General features: G+C 42.6%; 1 protein-coding gene across 2 annotated transcripts in view; it reads right to left on the minus strand.

Moving 5' to 3' along the window:
• scube3 (signal peptide, CUB domain, EGF-like 3) overlaps positions 1-12,671 on the minus strand; it is a 70,639-nt gene extending 57,968 nt beyond the window's left edge. Inside the window, exon 1 of one of the 2 annotated variants that reach the window (XM_018674379.2) lies at positions 12,192-12,671. In XM_018674379.2, coding sequence (XP_018529895.1) covers positions 12,192-12,291 — 100 coding nt within the window. In that variant the 5' untranslated portion in view covers positions 12,292-12,671. The remainder of the gene's footprint in view (positions 1-12,191) is intronic. The other variant, XM_018674378.2, reaches the window with a different exon arrangement.
• Between the last annotated feature and the right edge of the window lie 4,707 nt (positions 12,672-17,378).

Raw genomic sequence — 17,378 nt, forward strand, 5'->3', positions numbered from 1 at the left:
AAATAGCAATGGTCACCACTGAGGAAAATGTGAAGTGGTCAGCACCATAATGAGCTGAGCAGACAGTCAGATCGGGACTAAAACGCTCTGTAAACTCAGTGACACAATGACTGCTTGGTGTTGTGTTGCTAGTAAAATTAAAACAGCAACAAACATAAAAGGTTGGACACCTGGTCTGTGCTGTGCTGGGAGTGTGACTGTTTCGTAGTGACATCACAAAGTTACAGAGGTCCTGTTCGCTGGTTTTAAGGCAAAGTTTCTGAATACAGATTGGGCCTTTTCATACTTTCATAGTGTTTCTGTACAACTTAGACCTGCTTTATCATAAAAAACTAAACAAAACATGGAAATCTCACTTTCTACAATATGGGACCTTTAAGACTCCTTTACTCTGTCTCCCTCATGGAGAAATCCAGCATCCATAAACAAGAAAATATCATTGATTTCAAAAGTTAAACTACAAGACACAAGATGTCTCCAACTTCACTGAAAAGTTAACTGTTTGTGTTTGTGCACTGAAGCCTCAGAGTTTTCACGTCACACTCGTGTAAGTTGAATATTGAACCACAATCCATCAGTGTGATGTCATAAAATCCTGTACACACTGCAAACTCAGATTTCAGGTAAGCACAGGGAAACTCTCCCCTTTCAGCAGATAAATGTGGAAACAACTTTGTAATGCCGGAATTTGCATAACTGCAGCATTCTGCACTGTGAAGCCAAAACATCCAAGAGAAGCGACAATAAGCACAAATTAGCATATTTATACCAGGTAATGTCCATACCTACAGCCATAATGCTGCTGCGTGTGCTTGAATCAAAAGTAGTGTATACAGTATATATAAAAGACATCACATTCAAATTAGCATACTGAATGTGTATACATCCAGTGCTGTTTATAGTACACACTTATGTAACGTGATGTGAGTCTTTCCTTCAATCTGGGGGCCTGAGAGGAAGTGAGGACAAGGTTGTGGAGAGGACAAGAACTATGGCTGGTTGTCGCAACATTGTCACAGCACACTGTGAAAATGTCATGGATTTTCAAGTTGTGCAGGGAATGAGACTGGCCACCCCCACCCCAAAAAAAGTGGTTTTGATGAAATGCAGACGTCAACGTTAACACAAAATTTAGCATCTCACACCCACCCCCACCCCCCACCACACACACACACACACACACACACACACACACACACACACACTCCTGCCCAGATCCCTCTCAGCTAATGAAGGGACACACTGTTGGCCGTCCAGTGAGGCTCTAAAAAGTTGTGAATAAAAATATCAACTGCTTCCATTCGGGATATTTACACTCATCCTTCACACACTCTAAATGTTTAGGAATCATGACCACTGACTGATCCTGTGCTTTCAAAAGACTGTGATCACAACTTCAAAACCCTGGGTCCCTCCCTGCTTATGTCCACCAACCATGAAGCCTCAGAGTAATCTGAGGGCGACGGGAGAATGAACAGGAACATGCAGGCTGAGCTTCAGGAGGGTGAGACTATGTTAACATGCAGTGTAAAATCTACGCTTTTAACCTTGTTTATAACTACCCATGCTTTTATTTTTAATTACTTACTCATTGACTATTTTCTGACTAATTAGTTGCATGACACAGTGACTGCAATGACTGAACTTTATTACCTGGTGCACTCTACCAATTTTACACATAAAGTACAGTGAACTTACTACACAGTCCTGTTCAGTAAACAGTTGTTTCACATCCTGGAGGGAGTTTTTAAATGTGAAAAAAAAGGAGAAAATTTTAATGCATTTAAAACTGGAGCTGTGGGGTCTGACAAAAGCAGTCATTTAGGAGATAGGGAGGATTGAATGAAAAATGCTAGTAAACTGCATTATGGGAATTGTAGGATTTAGTGTTTTCAAAGTATGATCCAAACTACGCTGCAAGAATTTTCACCACTTTTTAAAATCTGTTTCTTCTGAGTTGTTAGAAGTGCAATACTAAATTGTTGGAATTTTAAAATCCTCTCTTTCTACTTTCTTTTCTAAATGAATCATTTGGTCTATAAAATATTAGAAAGCGGCAAAAAATGCCTCAAACAATGTCCATGCCTTAGGTGAACTCATCAAATGTCACCTAAGGCATTCTGTGACTTCATTACCACAGCTCTGATTTAACCTGCAATAATTAGTTTCTATGTGCTCCTTTTGTGCAAAATAAATTCCCTCCAGCGCAATAAAGTTTTCATTTGTTCATTCCTTTATCACTTCATTTTAATCAAAACCAGTGCCTAACCAAATTTCATATTTTGGTGCACACAGAGTCGCTGAAACTAGTTTCCTCTCTGATGATTAATAAAATTAAGTAGTCATTACATGGCTTTTCACTTTTAAGTCGATCAAAAGTGGAAATTATGGAAGCAAACAGTGACCCTGCGATATTTACTGTCAAGATATTTAAAGTACTTTTTCAATTTCTTATTCTACAACTGTCTGCTTCTGTATTACGCAGACACTGATATATAATGGATTTGTAGTTGGGACGTCTTCATTACAACAGCTCGACTAGCTTGAGCCAACACAATCTTTGTATCTACTTCTTCAATCTGTTAACGCCTTCATGAGCCATTTTAAAGTGTGTGTGGCTTTCCAACAACACAGACAGCGACAGCGATGAGCCTGGAGACTGCAGAGTGAAGAGCAAGTGGACTCACCTTGCGTCATTTATAAAACATCTCTGGAGGTAGCTCAGGGCTCGAGCACTGTGAATAAATAATGGCCATTCTCTGCGATTTTGATCATAGACCAAGCATCTGGTGCTGTGCCTTTTTTTTAGCATGTGTGGCCTTAATAGACTATGACTCACAGACCTCCGGACCACCTCCAGAAGGAAAACACTTATTACAGTAATTAAGTGAATCATAGAGTAATACTGAGAGAGCACAGAGAGAGGCTGACATGACACACTCTAAGTGTCGGAGGTCTAGTACGTACCACACTGAATAATTGAGCAGAACTTGTAACCGTTTCCTATTGAGAGCCGAAGTGACAAGAAATTCATTTGTACCTTTCAGGGGATTTTTCACCCTTCTTGGCATGTGTCCTTCACTGCTAATGACTTCTTGGCCTCATGCAACATATTTTATATGCGGGAAGGGTGGCACTTAGTCCAGCTGTATACCTTATATTTATACAACCAGAGCTAACTGACATGACACTCTCCCCTCTGCACACAGCAATTACATTCATTGGTGGTTGCTTTAGCCAGATACAGTACCAACTATAAAGATGGCAACATAGCAATTACAGCACAAGTGTGATATTTTTAGATGTTTCCTGTCAAACTGAGGTATAAAGTGAATGGTTCTCTGTGTAAGCTGTGAAGCAGGCATTAACTACTAAAGCTCAAAAATGTGAAGTTCAGTGGGCTGGAACTGACTGGATGTATGCTTCATTTAAATGCTGAGAGACAGCACAATCACTTCACGCAAACATTTCACTTAAACAGACGTATTAAGTGTTTAATGGCCTCTCAATCATGCTGTATTTCAACCAGGCTGCGTAAGGGGACACCACAGCAGGAAATATAAAATCTGAAACGTTTAACCTTCGTGTACAGAGGCAAAAATGCAAGGGTTAAAATGGGGCCATTGATTTTCCACAGTAAACACAGAATTATCCAATTCAAAACTGATTGTGCCAGGTGACCTGTGCTCAGCCATAAAGAATTACAAATATTTTTACAGCAGTCAATGTGAGATGGAATGACGGGTGAATATGTAGCCAACTGTTGGATACAGGGCTGCAACCAAGTACTATTTTCATTTATGAGTAATTTATCTAGTATTTACTCAATGAATAATATCTGAAAAATAGTGATAAATAGCCGTTATACTTGCCAAATGTCCCGTTTCATCCAACCAACAGTGCAAAACACAAAGACTGCCAATTAACATCACATATGGCAAAGAAAAGCATCAAATCCTCATATTTAAAAAGGTGAAACCTGCAGTAGCTCAGCAATTTTTACTGAAAAATGGCAATTAAATGGTTGGTGTTTCAGCTATGATTACCATGATAATGGTGTTGGTCAATTATATTATTATAACTGAAAACTACATTTGTTCTGCAGTCATAGTGGACATTACACGGTGCCACACTCACTTCTCAGACTCAGTCTACCTGCTGCGTATTTCCCCCAAAACTCGGCTGTGTATCACCACCTGAATTACAGGCTAAGTGTAGCCTGCAGTTAATCAGTGCAGCACCATGTCACGTCTGGCAACTCTGATTAGGCTCATATAATTACAAAAATATAACTGTGTTGACATTTTTCACTACAAAGAAAGTTAAAAGGCTCATGCAAATGTTCTTATTGTCACATGTTCACCAGTGGCTGGATCCTATTAAATTTGAAATTCCATTTTCTCAACTGCACGTCCTTGTAAGTAGAAAGCAACATGAAACAATGTGCACTAAGAAAAAAATATTTTACAGCTTTTCTGTTCTTTTTTGGCCACAAATTTAGATTCCTTACAATATTTTAGACACCTGGGAAGCACCAGTGTAAGCTTGTGAAAGACACGTCAACCACATAATACAACAGTTTATCAGGTGCTGTGATCGTCACAGAAAATTACATTGAAAACACTGAATGCCTGTAGATTAGTTGCAATGATTAGTTGATTAACTGATTAGTCTATCAACAAATTTAATTGGCATCTATATTGATGGTCTATTCATTATTTGAGTCATTTTGTTGAAAAAAAAAAATCAAAATGCTCAGGTTCCAGCTACTCAAATATTTCCTTAGTCTTCTGTGATGGTAAACTGGATATTTTTGGGGTTTGGACCATTGGCTGAACAAAACAAGACATTTTAGGATGTGGGCTCTGAAAACTGATCAGTATTTTTGCTATTTGCTGACATTTTATAGAAAAAATGAGAAAATAATCAGTAGAGTAATCGATAATAAATATAATTGTTAGTTGCAGCCCATAAATGCCTGTATGATGGATAGTTGTAACGATTTCAAACAAAAGAGCCATGAACAACCAGCACTTGCCATTAATCAGCAGTATAAGCTATTACAGTCTGCAATAAATATATATCTGGAGCTCACCAGAGGTGATTAAACACTGCAGAGGGTCATATGGTTTTTCCCATGCCTCTGTCCATTGAGGAAGTCTCAAATTCATCAGTGAAGTCATCCCTCTTTCTACCCAGAATGCATTGGCCAGAACCCACCACATAAATAACTTGCCTTTTTTTTCATCTGGATTCCTTGATGTATTGGGTTGGATTTTTCCATTACTAAGCAGAATAAGAGCATTTCCTTTCACTTCCAGCAGTCTCTAAAGCTGGCGCTCACCATCAGGAATGTAAACACACACAGTCTGTAAACAAGGCTCTCTCTGACCCCCAACCCCCCTCCAACAACGCTGACCACCGCAGACCAGCCTAATGATGTCCCTCGCTGACCCCCCCCCCAACTGCAAAACTCTCAAAGAGAGACGCAGCCCCATTATTCAGCTAAGAGGTCACGGGAGGGAGCGGGGAAGAGGGTAAAAAGAGGAGGAATGATGGTGTCGTGGGCCTAAAGAAATTACAGAGACTGAGATGACAATCCTGCTGATATCTTCCCCCTAAATCACACTATCCCCAATCAGTGTGTAATGGAACAGAAAAACAAATGTGAGCTCTGTGGTGGGGGGGGTGAGAGGATTAATGATCTAAGAGCCACTGCAGCTGGCTGAGGGACAGCACTGAGGTTCCTCAGCGAGTCATCAGCACTTGTGAAGGGGGCTCTGGAGGTGAGTCTAAGACTGTGGGGTCAAAGTGCCGTCAACACTGACTCCATCCTCCCCCGAAACCAACAGGGATGTTGTCAGCACAGCGCCGCATCTGCACAGAGAACAAAGGCCACTGACAGGGTGAGAGGGAAAGAGCAGGAAGAGATGGGAGCAGGAGAGAGAGTTTTCTAATTTTAACCACAATGCCACAGTTGAGAGAAGCATCACAGGCCTCATTTGGAACATATTGTTCAGATTAAAGCCTTGATAAATAAACAAGCTCCGTACAAGCTCTGCACTCCTTTCTCCTGACTGTGAGGGTTCGAATGTTCTGTACAACTGGAAGCTGGTGCAGCATACAAAGCAGTTGATCTGGTGTTCTCAGGGAAAGTTTGGGTGATTTAAATTACATTTTTTCCATCCTCTGTTGCACCCGAAATCTACAGCTTTGTCAGCCCTGCAACCATACTAAATGAGGTGACAAATAGTGGTCACAAGGGCCTCGCTAGCTGCTGATAAAGTGATTTTCTGCTCGAGGAAGGGAGAAAAGGTGACATGACAGAGGGATCGTAACAGCTGATGGGGTCCCCTGGGGAGCAACAGGAAATCTGCAGTGTCCACAGGTTAGGGTTTTGTTTGGCTGTGACCTAACATTCATACCGCATTGAAAATCTGCAAACCTGAGTAATGGTTCAAATTCACCATATGCATGCAGATGAAGGAAAAGCAGAAATTATCATCATAGTTTGACCAAAAACACATACATAGCATACTGAAACACCAACCTTTTCCAGGACACTTTACAACATAAATTTGACATCTTGGGATCTAAACTTATTTGCTTTGTATCTGAGAATTAGATGAGAAGATTGATACTGCTCTCGTATCTGTTTGTTAAATATGAAGCTACAGCTAGCAAATGCTTAGCTTTGCTTAGCTTAGCTTAGCATTAAGAGTGAAAACAGAGGGCTAGCCTGGCTATGTCCAACGGTAACAAAACACCTACAAGCATCTCTTCAAGCTTACAAATTAACACATTATATCTTGTTTGTTTTATCCATACAAAAATGAATGTGTGATAACAAGATCTTGTGGTTTTACCAGATATTAAGTAACTGTTTCCTGGTCAGGAATTGGGGCACAGCCCTTGGCAAAAAAAAAAAAAATGTTCCCCACATGAACCCCATGAAATCACGAATTGCCACTTTTACAGTTTTAGCATGTTTTTTGTACAGATTCAACAAACGAGATACAGTGCGTTAATTACTGAGCTTAAGAGATGATAGTGGGTAAATTTCTGACTAGTTGTTTTGCTTGTGTTCAGTCTCAATGTTAAGCTTAGCTAACTGGACATACTCATATTTATCATACAGTCTTCAGAACGGTATTGACACTTTTAACCTTTCTCCACAAAGATTCGCAAATACGCGCATTTCCAAAAATGTCATACAATTCCAGTTAAGCCATTTGGTACAACGTTAGAGAAATTAAATGATCTGTTTTGTTCCATCACTACTTCCACGAGAGCTCTTACGAAGCAAACAGGGATGGGATAACAGCTGTGCTAATTAGAGGGTTCACCTGTTACTGATGTGACTTGGGTATATGCCAGAGCTTCACTGATATTGTTTTGTTTTTAAAGCCTAATACAGATAGCCAAGATTTTATGCCATTCTAAAATTTGAACACTTTCATGCCAAGACATTGCTTTTTCCCCTTGGAATTTTACTGTTGGCAGGACGTAAAAGCATCTGAAATAGCACTTTGTCCAGTGTGTTCACATGATGCTGAGAATCAAGTCAGTGGTGAAATATTTGAAAAGTGCAAGCAGCACCTCTAAAACTCACAAAGTAACCCATTATACCTTGTTTGATTAATCTGTACAAAACCCAAGTGTAAAAATGACACTTCAATGTGTTGGGGGCTGTTTCTTGGGTTAAAGCTGTTGCCAGGCAACCAGTGGAGAGCCCAGGAAGGTACTGGTTGGATTAAACAAACAAAATATAATATGTTAATCAGTCAGCTTTAGAGGTACTGGCAGGTGATTTTGTAACCATTTGACAGAGCCAGGCTAGCTGCTCCCCCCGTTTCAAGTCTTTGTGCTAAGCTAAGCTAACCAGCTGCTGGTTGTAGCCTTGAATTTAACAGATAGATGTAAAAGTGGTGTCAGTCTCATCTAACTTAACTTATACTTACTCACTCACCACAGAGTGAGTAAGTATATTTCCAAACATGTTGAACTATTCCTTTGCTCTGATGCTGGAAACCTTTTATGTGATGCTGATAAAATCTTTATTTCCTAAATGGAAATGTGGCAGTAAAACTTTATTCTGTACCTTGCAACAGATGATAACAATGATAACTTCTTGCTTTCTTAACAAGGAAAGACATTCTAGCAAATATGCAGCTCCTATAAAAAAATACTAGGTGAAATAGATCGATTAAACGTTAATCATTTGGAAAGTAGACTTATTGAGATTTTTGTTTTTGAGACTTAGAGTGGGGAAGTCAGACTTTTTAAAGCCGGAGTCTTTGACACTCTGTTGCAGAGGGGAAAATGTCTTGGTTTTACATTCCAGCGGCCAGGATGAAAGTGAGCAACTGTCCAGAACGAAGGCCCACTGAATCGCCTTGGGTCACAGCTTGTGCCAGACAGCTTCGACTTTACATGTGCCTGTAAACATGGCGCTCAATCTGTATGTAGCTTGCCTGCCCTATAACTGAACTAGTGTTTGTATAAAGCAGCAGCTTGGCCACACTGAAGCCAAACTAGGCACAATAAGCCGGAACCATCCTTTTTTAAAAGGATTCTCCATCTATAATGGAGCCTCTTTTTGGGAAATGAAAGCACTGCCCGCTAAGTGCAATCATTAATATCCAGTCTAAAATCACTCATCGCAGTCATCCACATTCACTTGTCCTCACAACACACCCACAGATCAAAGTCATTTTCATGATTCATACTGCATTGCTCTTGGACAGAATTGCTATCAAGTGTTTTCACCACTCAAGTAATGCCAAGATAATAATCTCTCTGCTCTCTCGGCTGCTCTGTAACAACATGTACAGTGGCACTGGAGCACCACTTGTCAGGCAGACACTTTCTGAGTGTGTCTGCTGAGTGGTAAAGTGAAGCTGGATTGATCCCCTCCACCCACTCATCAGCGAGTGACCGGGGGCTACCCCGAGGCTCGACCTGACTCAGACACTCTGATCATAACGAGAGCATGACTATCTGACACCGTGTGCCTGCTGCAGAGAGGGAAAAGACAGACTGAGACAAGCACGGCTCTAATCACAGGAGGATACTTTTGCTTCAGAAAAAAAAGGCATTTACAGGTGAGGAGCTCATCCGCTTTAATTGGGCTTAAACAGTGAGAAGCAGATAGGAAAAATTAAAGGGTGCCATGTCACTGTAGTCAGTGAGTGATCCACAATTCGCAATATCCTGATCCAAAAACGTCCTTGACTCCTAAAAGTCACAGAGCATCCTGATGAGGACAGAAGAAGTCTGTTTCTCCCGGCTGACCTGAATACATCTTCCATTCGCCGGCTGTTAAAAATTACTTTGACAAAAATTGTGCTCTGGTACTTTGGCAGACAAATAGGGACTTTTGCGTCTGCTTGTTTTAAGGGACATCCATTCTCTGAGGGGATAAGTGTAGCAGCTCAACAAATACCAGTGCAGGAGCTTGTCAGGACTCAGGGGGGCGACGCAGAAACCACATAGCCTGAGAAACAAGAGTGGAGGTGATGAAAGTGGTGTTAAAGCGAGATGACTGGCCACTTTCAGAGGATAGCGCCACAGTCTCTGCCTGCCTGCCTGTCTTATTTTGTTTTTTTTTACCCTTCCCTCTTTCTGCTAAACAGCAAACGTTCTTAAGTTCAAGGCCAAAGGAGTGGGCAGAAATAAAAGCCCCATTTAAATGGTTCTTTTATGTGGTTTCAAATACAGTTTCAAAGAACTGTCCAAATTACCACAGACACAGCCCATGCACTCTCTCGTTGTCCCAATTACGCGCACGCACACACTCTAACATACTGACACTTGTATGCTTACACAGACCTGCAGCATATCCAGCTCTCTATCAAGTAACAAAAGTGGGCTGGACAGGAGTGGAGACAGCGGTAAAGGGGGCAGAGGGGAGCTGTGCACATCTTTTATGTTGCAAAAATATAAATAGCACTTTGGCTGACAGGGAGCTTTCTGACACAGTGGCTGTAATGCAGTCACTGCTTATGGCTGACAGAGAAAAAGCACAGCTACTTCATTAAGTGCAAAGGAAAGGAAGCTAGGACAAAGCAAACAAAGCAAGAGTTGGGTGAAAAAGGAAAGGGGTGAGTGGGTGTTGGGGGTGGGTGCAAGGGAGGGGAGGGGCGGTTTTAGGGGGGGTGTTTCTTCTACCCTTCCATCTCACTCACAGTGGAGACTCAGGCAGCATCTCTAGGTAAGCCTCCCCGTCACTTGGGCCTCATATTGCCAAGGCTGCTCGGTTCCCACAGTGCACCCGGGGGCCTGGATCTGGCCTTCCTCCCTGATCGGGCAGCCCCTGCGTCTTTAGACCCCCAGGCCCCGGAGCAGAGGTTACACCAACAGAGCCAGCCACAGCAGCATGTCAACCCCACACCAACCGTTGCCTTGGTGCCGCTGCATTAGCGAAGAGCTCCTGACTCTGTTTGAGGGAAAAGTGATTTGCCATGACGTCTGTGGCTCCCCTCTTTCCTCTCCCTTCTCTTTTCCCCGCTTGTCGTTGCTCACTCACTAAGGAGCCTCCTCTCTCACTGTCTGTCTCTGCACCCTTAATCTCTCCTGTTTCTCCGGTCTCATTTTTCCCTTCTTTGTCATTCTCTCCACCACATCCTCGAATCTTCCCTCCCTCATTCCACTGCTCCTTCACTTTTTTTTCCTAGAGTAATGACTGATGCCTGAAACGCAGTGCCATGATTAGACTGACATTGATGAAAGACAAAGACTCTCGTCTGCAACATCTGCATTGAATAAATATTGAGCTGACAAATTGTGCATTTTTTTTCTTTAGTCATTGTTCATCTCTCTGTTTCTGCATTTTTCAAAATTGTTCCCAGCTTGCAGACTCGTCAGTGCCACAGAGTTGCCACCGACATCAAACAATATATTTATTTTCAGTTAGGCACAAAATATGCTCACAAATAGCTTCAGAGCCAAACACAGATAACATGTCAGAGCTGCTTGTCTTGCACTGATAAACAGGAACTAGAGGAGAAGCCTATCAAGTGGTCGTCCACCGTGTTTCACTCTGTGACCAACAAACAGGTGCATGCCACTACAGAGCGACTCTCACACAGAGGCATTCCACGCTACAAGGAAGTGTGTAATCGATGTTGTGGAAAATAAAGTGAGAAAAAAGTAGTTCTAATTGCAAAATGTAAATATTGAGTTTTCCCACAAGTGGGGGCAGACCACCCAGGATGCAAAATAGTCACCCACCCCCTTTCTCTTTTTGCCTTGTCGACCGCCCGAGAGATGTCTTTTTGTGTGTGCAAAACATCACCAACCACAATCAACACTCACACAGAAACCACGATGTGCCTTTGCATGCAAATCTTCTGGCAGCTCTCGGCTCAGCATTTGTATTGTGGGAAAATTAAGTGATGAAAACCTGGCGGGGGGGAAAAGGCTGAGTGGATCAGAAATTGAGTGTATAACACCATGTCTGTCTTGTTTCTGCGAGGTGCCAGAGTTTTGATTCAGGCTGCCCCCTTGTCTGGCCTGAATAATTTCTCACAAGACAAGGGAGCAAGAGGGCAGCCAGCTGGGCAGGACGGCACTGTAGCTGCAGTGTCTGACAGACAGAGACTCAGCCATGTGTGTGTTACAGGCCGGTGTCAAATACTTGTCTGGGCTGTGACAAATACCTCCTGGTAGTCTCGCTACAATTACCTGCAGGATTAGCTATGAAACATAACTGTTCACACTGCTGATGCTGTTTGAAGATCAAAGACGACTGTTTTTTTCTGACAACAGCAAACTCAGTGAAACTTAATTTAAGCCTCATTATGTTTCCCTTTCTCTTCTGTCTTGGCAAGACTGCATAACTACAAGGAACCGAGCATACTGACACAAAAAGAGCAATTAAATGATAGCAAAATTAGGCTCTGAATCAAGAAAAGACGCCTGCTAAGAATAACTGGTGAACCAAAAGTCACTAAAAACTTCACTTTTATCCTCTGCATTTCAGAATACTGTTTATAACTTCCTATAATGCACATAAATACAAGTTCCGTTTATTTAAGGCAATTGATCGCAGTGTTTAGAAGTGTCATCTTTCCAAACGCGTCCAATAAATCTGTTAATGAGGCACCCAGCAGTCCCAGCAGTCAAGCAAAACCCAGTACACTCCCAGCCACGGTGAGTAAAATAAAAGCTATTTTGAGGTGAAAACTTACCTTGAGTGGTTTTACTTCCTGAAGCTGACTGTTGGACAAAGACGACCAGGCAGAAACCTACAAATCCCAGGCTCGCGCGTATCAAAGCGTGCATATACATGTTAACTTTCACTGTAGTTGAACACGAGCACTTTTCTAAGATCTACGATGCGCAAGAGCACATAGGCTACAAGGGTGTGCGCGTGGTATAAAGGTCTCTTGTTATTCCCTCTGAGCACCCGCTGACAGGATACTGTGCGATCCCCCTTTTCTCCTCTTTACGCCTGCCTTATTTGAGTTTCAAGTGATCGGGGTTGAGGATAGCCCGACAGCGCGGAGCAGAGGAAGGCTTTTTTGTTATCATGTTTCGAGCCAGACCAATGTCAATTTAAGAAAGGGGGAGAGGGAGAGGGAGAGAGAGAGGAAAAGAGAGAGAGAGAGAGAGAGATGGAGTGGAGCGGCGGGGTCTGAAGGGGGAGGAGAGAAGAAGAAGCGTCCGCGCTGCGCTCCGGACTCCTCTGCTGCTCCTTCTCTTCTCTGACTGGCTCTCGTGGCTTCCTTTCTTTCTTTCTTTTTTTTTCCCTTTTTTTTTGGTTCTGCAGGAATTTACACACAGGTGCTGGTTGGACTAAAAAATCTGGACCGTGTAATACCACGTGCACGCACAGTGGGTCCGGCTCGTGCGGTCACCTGGCCGGTGCCACCTGCGCCAAAAGAAAAAAAAAAGTGGCGTGGTGAAAAAGCAATGGCTGAAAGAGGGGAGGGGGACAAGAGGGCGGACGGCTTTATAAATGACTCAGATGGAAAAAGTAATAGCCTCGAGATTGCATTTTGTTCTTACTCCAGCTGAGCAGACTGTGTAAGAACTCATCCAGTCCCACTAACAAACCAATAAACGCCTATTTTCATGGAGGTCACGGGTGCAGCATTGATGTGATGATGTCTACCACATGCTATCTCATGGATGGAGGATTAATGTTGTCAATAAAGCAGCTTTACTGGCCAAAACGTAAACATTACATAAATTCTGCCCGAAATTTTTTTTCACTAAATTATTTAATTGGGGGGAAAATGAGATTAAATACCCCTCATCCTATTCGCCCAACAGCAGCTCACTGTGTGAAGTTAAAAGTTCAACTGACAGAGTTAAACACTAAATTGCAAAACCTATTTGAAAAATGGAAAATGAAAACCTACAGTTTTTATTTTATACCTCAGCTGATTTCCCTGCATATCATCCTTATTCCAAGGTCAATTGAGGGCCCTAAGCAATTTCATATTTCTGTTATGACTGGATCTGGCTGCGCATGAAGAACTGAAACCCAAGTGAACCTGCAACTTGTATAAAAATATGCATATGAAGGCAGCTATTTTTTTCCTTAAATAAAAAGCCCTGATGATATTAAGTTATTATGTTGAATGTTGAGTGAATAAACTACACCAGCTGTTTAAAATACAGTTCAAGATGAAACAGTTCCTCAGGTATGATAACTAACAATCAGTAATTGTTTACGGGAACACTGATGAAAGCTTTATATAATAATCATCTGGTATAGGAACCAAAAACAAAAACATGGATGGAAATTATATTTTGTGTCATCTGGTTCCAAAACCATGACCAACACCACATTACCCGCCCATCAGTATTGAGTATTGAGTTATTCCCCTGCAGGAGCAGCTTCAGCTCAACTGCCACATTTCCCTCATTGATTTTTGCTCCTGGCTTTGAATAACTAAAGCCCTGTCTGGTGTCAGAAATCGGTCATAATGACATTCACTCAGGTATTTTTGAAGCATGCTGTAAAGAAAAAAACTTTCATGCCAACATTTCCTTAAACCAAATAAGAGATGAAATGGTTAGAAGAGTTGAAGCTGAACAGGGATAAAGATGCTTTTCACTCCCCCACCATCAGCCAGTCCTGCAGATCACTGATCATGAGGCACTGTATGTGCACCATTACCCTCACACCCCCCAAAGAGGAATGAGGCTTGAGGAGTTACATGAATCAAAACCAGACCTCTCTCTCACATTACCAGGAGCAACAGCCCACTGAGCTACTGTGCCACATTTCACCATCAATGGCATTTGTTTTCAGGAAGCGTCCTGCAGAGGAATCGCATCTGTATTCTCACACCTGCTGCCTCCCCCCACATTATCACCTAAATTAATCAGCTGTGTTGATGCATTTATGTTTCCATTTCAACATACAGGCAGATTCCACACTATAATTATCACGCCGGCTCCCATGTGTAATTTTTTTCTCAATCAAATATAATTAGGGCTTCACAATGAGGCTGATTGGAGATAACAACTCTACTGTCTTCAGATGACGCGGAGAATCTGAACCACACACACACACGATCTGAATTAGCTGATGCCAGAGACGGGAAGAGGATTATTTTCCATTATCTTGCATCTTATCAGAATTTTGTCATTACCTGTCCTTTAAAGATTACGTGTCAAATTGTGACTTAGATCCGTAGACAGATATTTCATAAACAGTGTAATTTAATATAGCTTCCCATGCTACCCCATGTTTTGCCAGAGACTGGGGGACTCAATAAATAAGAGATTCAGTATAACAGAATAACCTTCCGAGAATCCCCCCTTTGCATCCACAGAAGAAAAAGCATGTAAATCTGCAGCACAAAGCCAAGCAGTTCAGTGTAATTAAAACAACATCCGTCAGGGATATGGAAATATCCCATGTCCCTGTGTCCAAATCTCTGGGTAATTGTGAGCACTTGTATAACCAAATGAGCTCAGAGTCACTCGGGGAGTTTGAAAAAGTCAGAACACGGTTGCCACAGAGCCCGGAGTACGAGTCACATTGGAGGATCAGTACAGTTTTCATGGCAACACTTCATTAAAGACAAAGGGCTGTGCACGGGCATCGCACTGTGCACCACACTGAGCTATTTTTTCACCAGCAGACACACAAGGGAAGCCCGGGCTATGTTTAATTTATGATGCTCTCGTCACGAAAAGGACTTGGGCTGCACGCTGGGTAAAGAGGAGTGGGAAGAGGGTGGACGGTGTGGAGAGGAGCAGAGAGTATCTTTCATAGATGACGAGTCAAACTGTGTCATACCTCCTTTTCACAGAGGGTGGATGCAACACGTCCACAAGATCTGCTGCAGAGTGACTGACCACAACCTGCCGCGACTTGTTTTGCATAGTTTATTTTGGGATCTTGGAATTTGAAGGCAATGTCAGTTTGTAACTTTTTCTTTTTAAAAGAGTTGAAGCATGCTACTGTCAGAATCTTTATGAAAAATTTATGACTGTTAGAGATACACCACATTTAACAATTGCCACAACTGTTCTATCTCCACCAACGGTTGTTTGGAAACTCCCAAATTTTCCACTTTTCAGAAGTCAGAAGGAAAAAGAAATATTCCTAGACACTTGTTTTAGACAGTGTTGTCACAACCTACTTTTAATTTTGACTCCGAAAAAGTCGAAGTCAGACAATGCCCCAACAGCTGTTGCTGTAAGATAAATGCAAGATGGATGCATGTTGGGAGGCATCTGTGAGAGCCACCACTGTACTATACTGCATGCTAATGAACTGAGGAAGTAGGAGCCCTGCAGAGAGCCTAATGTTCTCTTCCAGATGGTCATACACAGGGACACATCACCTCAGCTCCTCATTTACTTTCTTCCAGTTCGACATTTATGCTCCCCAATTGTCTGAAAGATTTATGTGTGAAAATGCCAAGTACTCGCACGCTCCTGAACCTTTTCCCCCTCTATCCTCCCTTCTTTCTCCTCTCTGCAGGGGCCTCATATGCGAGGTTACCAACACCACCGCAGGCCCAGCAGGATCTCTTGGTACTCACCATGCCAGCACCACAGGGGAGCGCGGCGGCTTGCTGAGTTCCACACTTTAGTACAGGCATCCCAGCGAACACTGCGGGCTTGCCCCAGGAATGCCTCCTGACCACAGCCTCAGTCACTGGCACTAGCAGGAAGCAAGAGAGGGAGAGAGAGAAGGGGGAAAAAGGAAATACAGTTATCAAGAAACAGAGGTGTCACATACACACAGTCATTCTAACTAACTTGAAGACTTATTCTTGACTTATTTTTGCACATTTAAGTTGAAGTTTGCAACATAACACCACTGGAAATGTCACATGAGCTGAAACCTTCTAATGAGTGTTATGACCACAGCACCCTCTGGGTTATGAGGGATTGTTTTCCTTGCAATCACATCACCTGAGTCTTTATGCTGCAGGGAGGTAGACGAGATACGGACAGGCTTGTCAGCTGCGTGAGTGAGCGTGCGGGTGCTGGAGGGGATACAGGCCTGTGCGCGTACCGTATCTGCTGCGTGTGAGTGTGTGTGTGTGTGCGTACACCTGTAATCAAGTGGACCCATCGGGATCAAATGAGACAGAGAGGGAGACATTGTCCTGTTAAGATCCTAAGTTTAATCCTTACTGATGAGCCTGTATCATTCAAAGTATCAATCATCATCATAGAACAAAATTGTATAACAGCACTTGCACACACACACACACACACACACACACACACACACAGAGGAAGGAGATAATACCCGTATATTTTAAGTAAACTCTTTTGATAACACAGAACTGGGCCGGGCATGCTTAAACCCAAGCACACTCAGCAGTGGCTCTGTGCCACTTTGTCTCCACTAATCCTCCATGATCAACTCATATCTGGAGAAAGGGACAAGGCTTTCGGCGGCCTCTTTCAGGCAGACAGTATGTAAGTAGGTAAGTACAGAACAGGACCAGGACGGTGGGGAAGTCCCATGAGCTCACTGTCTAGCCTGATAGCAGCAGCAGCTACGCCTACCTGCTCCAACTACCCACACCAGGGAGTGTCTCCAAGGAAATTTGTGGAGGTTCAGCTCATATGTGTGTCATAAAACACAGAATATCACAAAACCTAAAATATTTAAGGAGTGAAACACCAAACTTCAGATCCCAGTCAAACCATGTCAGGCTCTCTCAGCACAAGTGATGATTATGTTTAAGGGTCGCTGTGACACTTTGATGAGTAAAACCTTCCAGCAAATCGCCCACATTCAATCCTTACATTCTTTGCTAATACTCTGACCTGAATCATTTCCTCTGGAAGGAACAAGACAAAGCGATTTTGTTTGGAAAGATTAAAAAAAAAAATGCAGCTCAGGACCGAGCCGAGCACTCAAGAGTCACGCTGGTTCAGGCCTAGTC

Source organism: Lates calcarifer, linkage group LG6 (assembly GCF_001640805.2).
Source record: "Lates calcarifer isolate ASB-BC8 linkage group LG6, TLL_Latcal_v3, whole genome shotgun sequence".
Taxonomy (NCBI): Eukaryota; Metazoa; Chordata; class Actinopteri; family Centropomidae; genus Lates; species Lates calcarifer.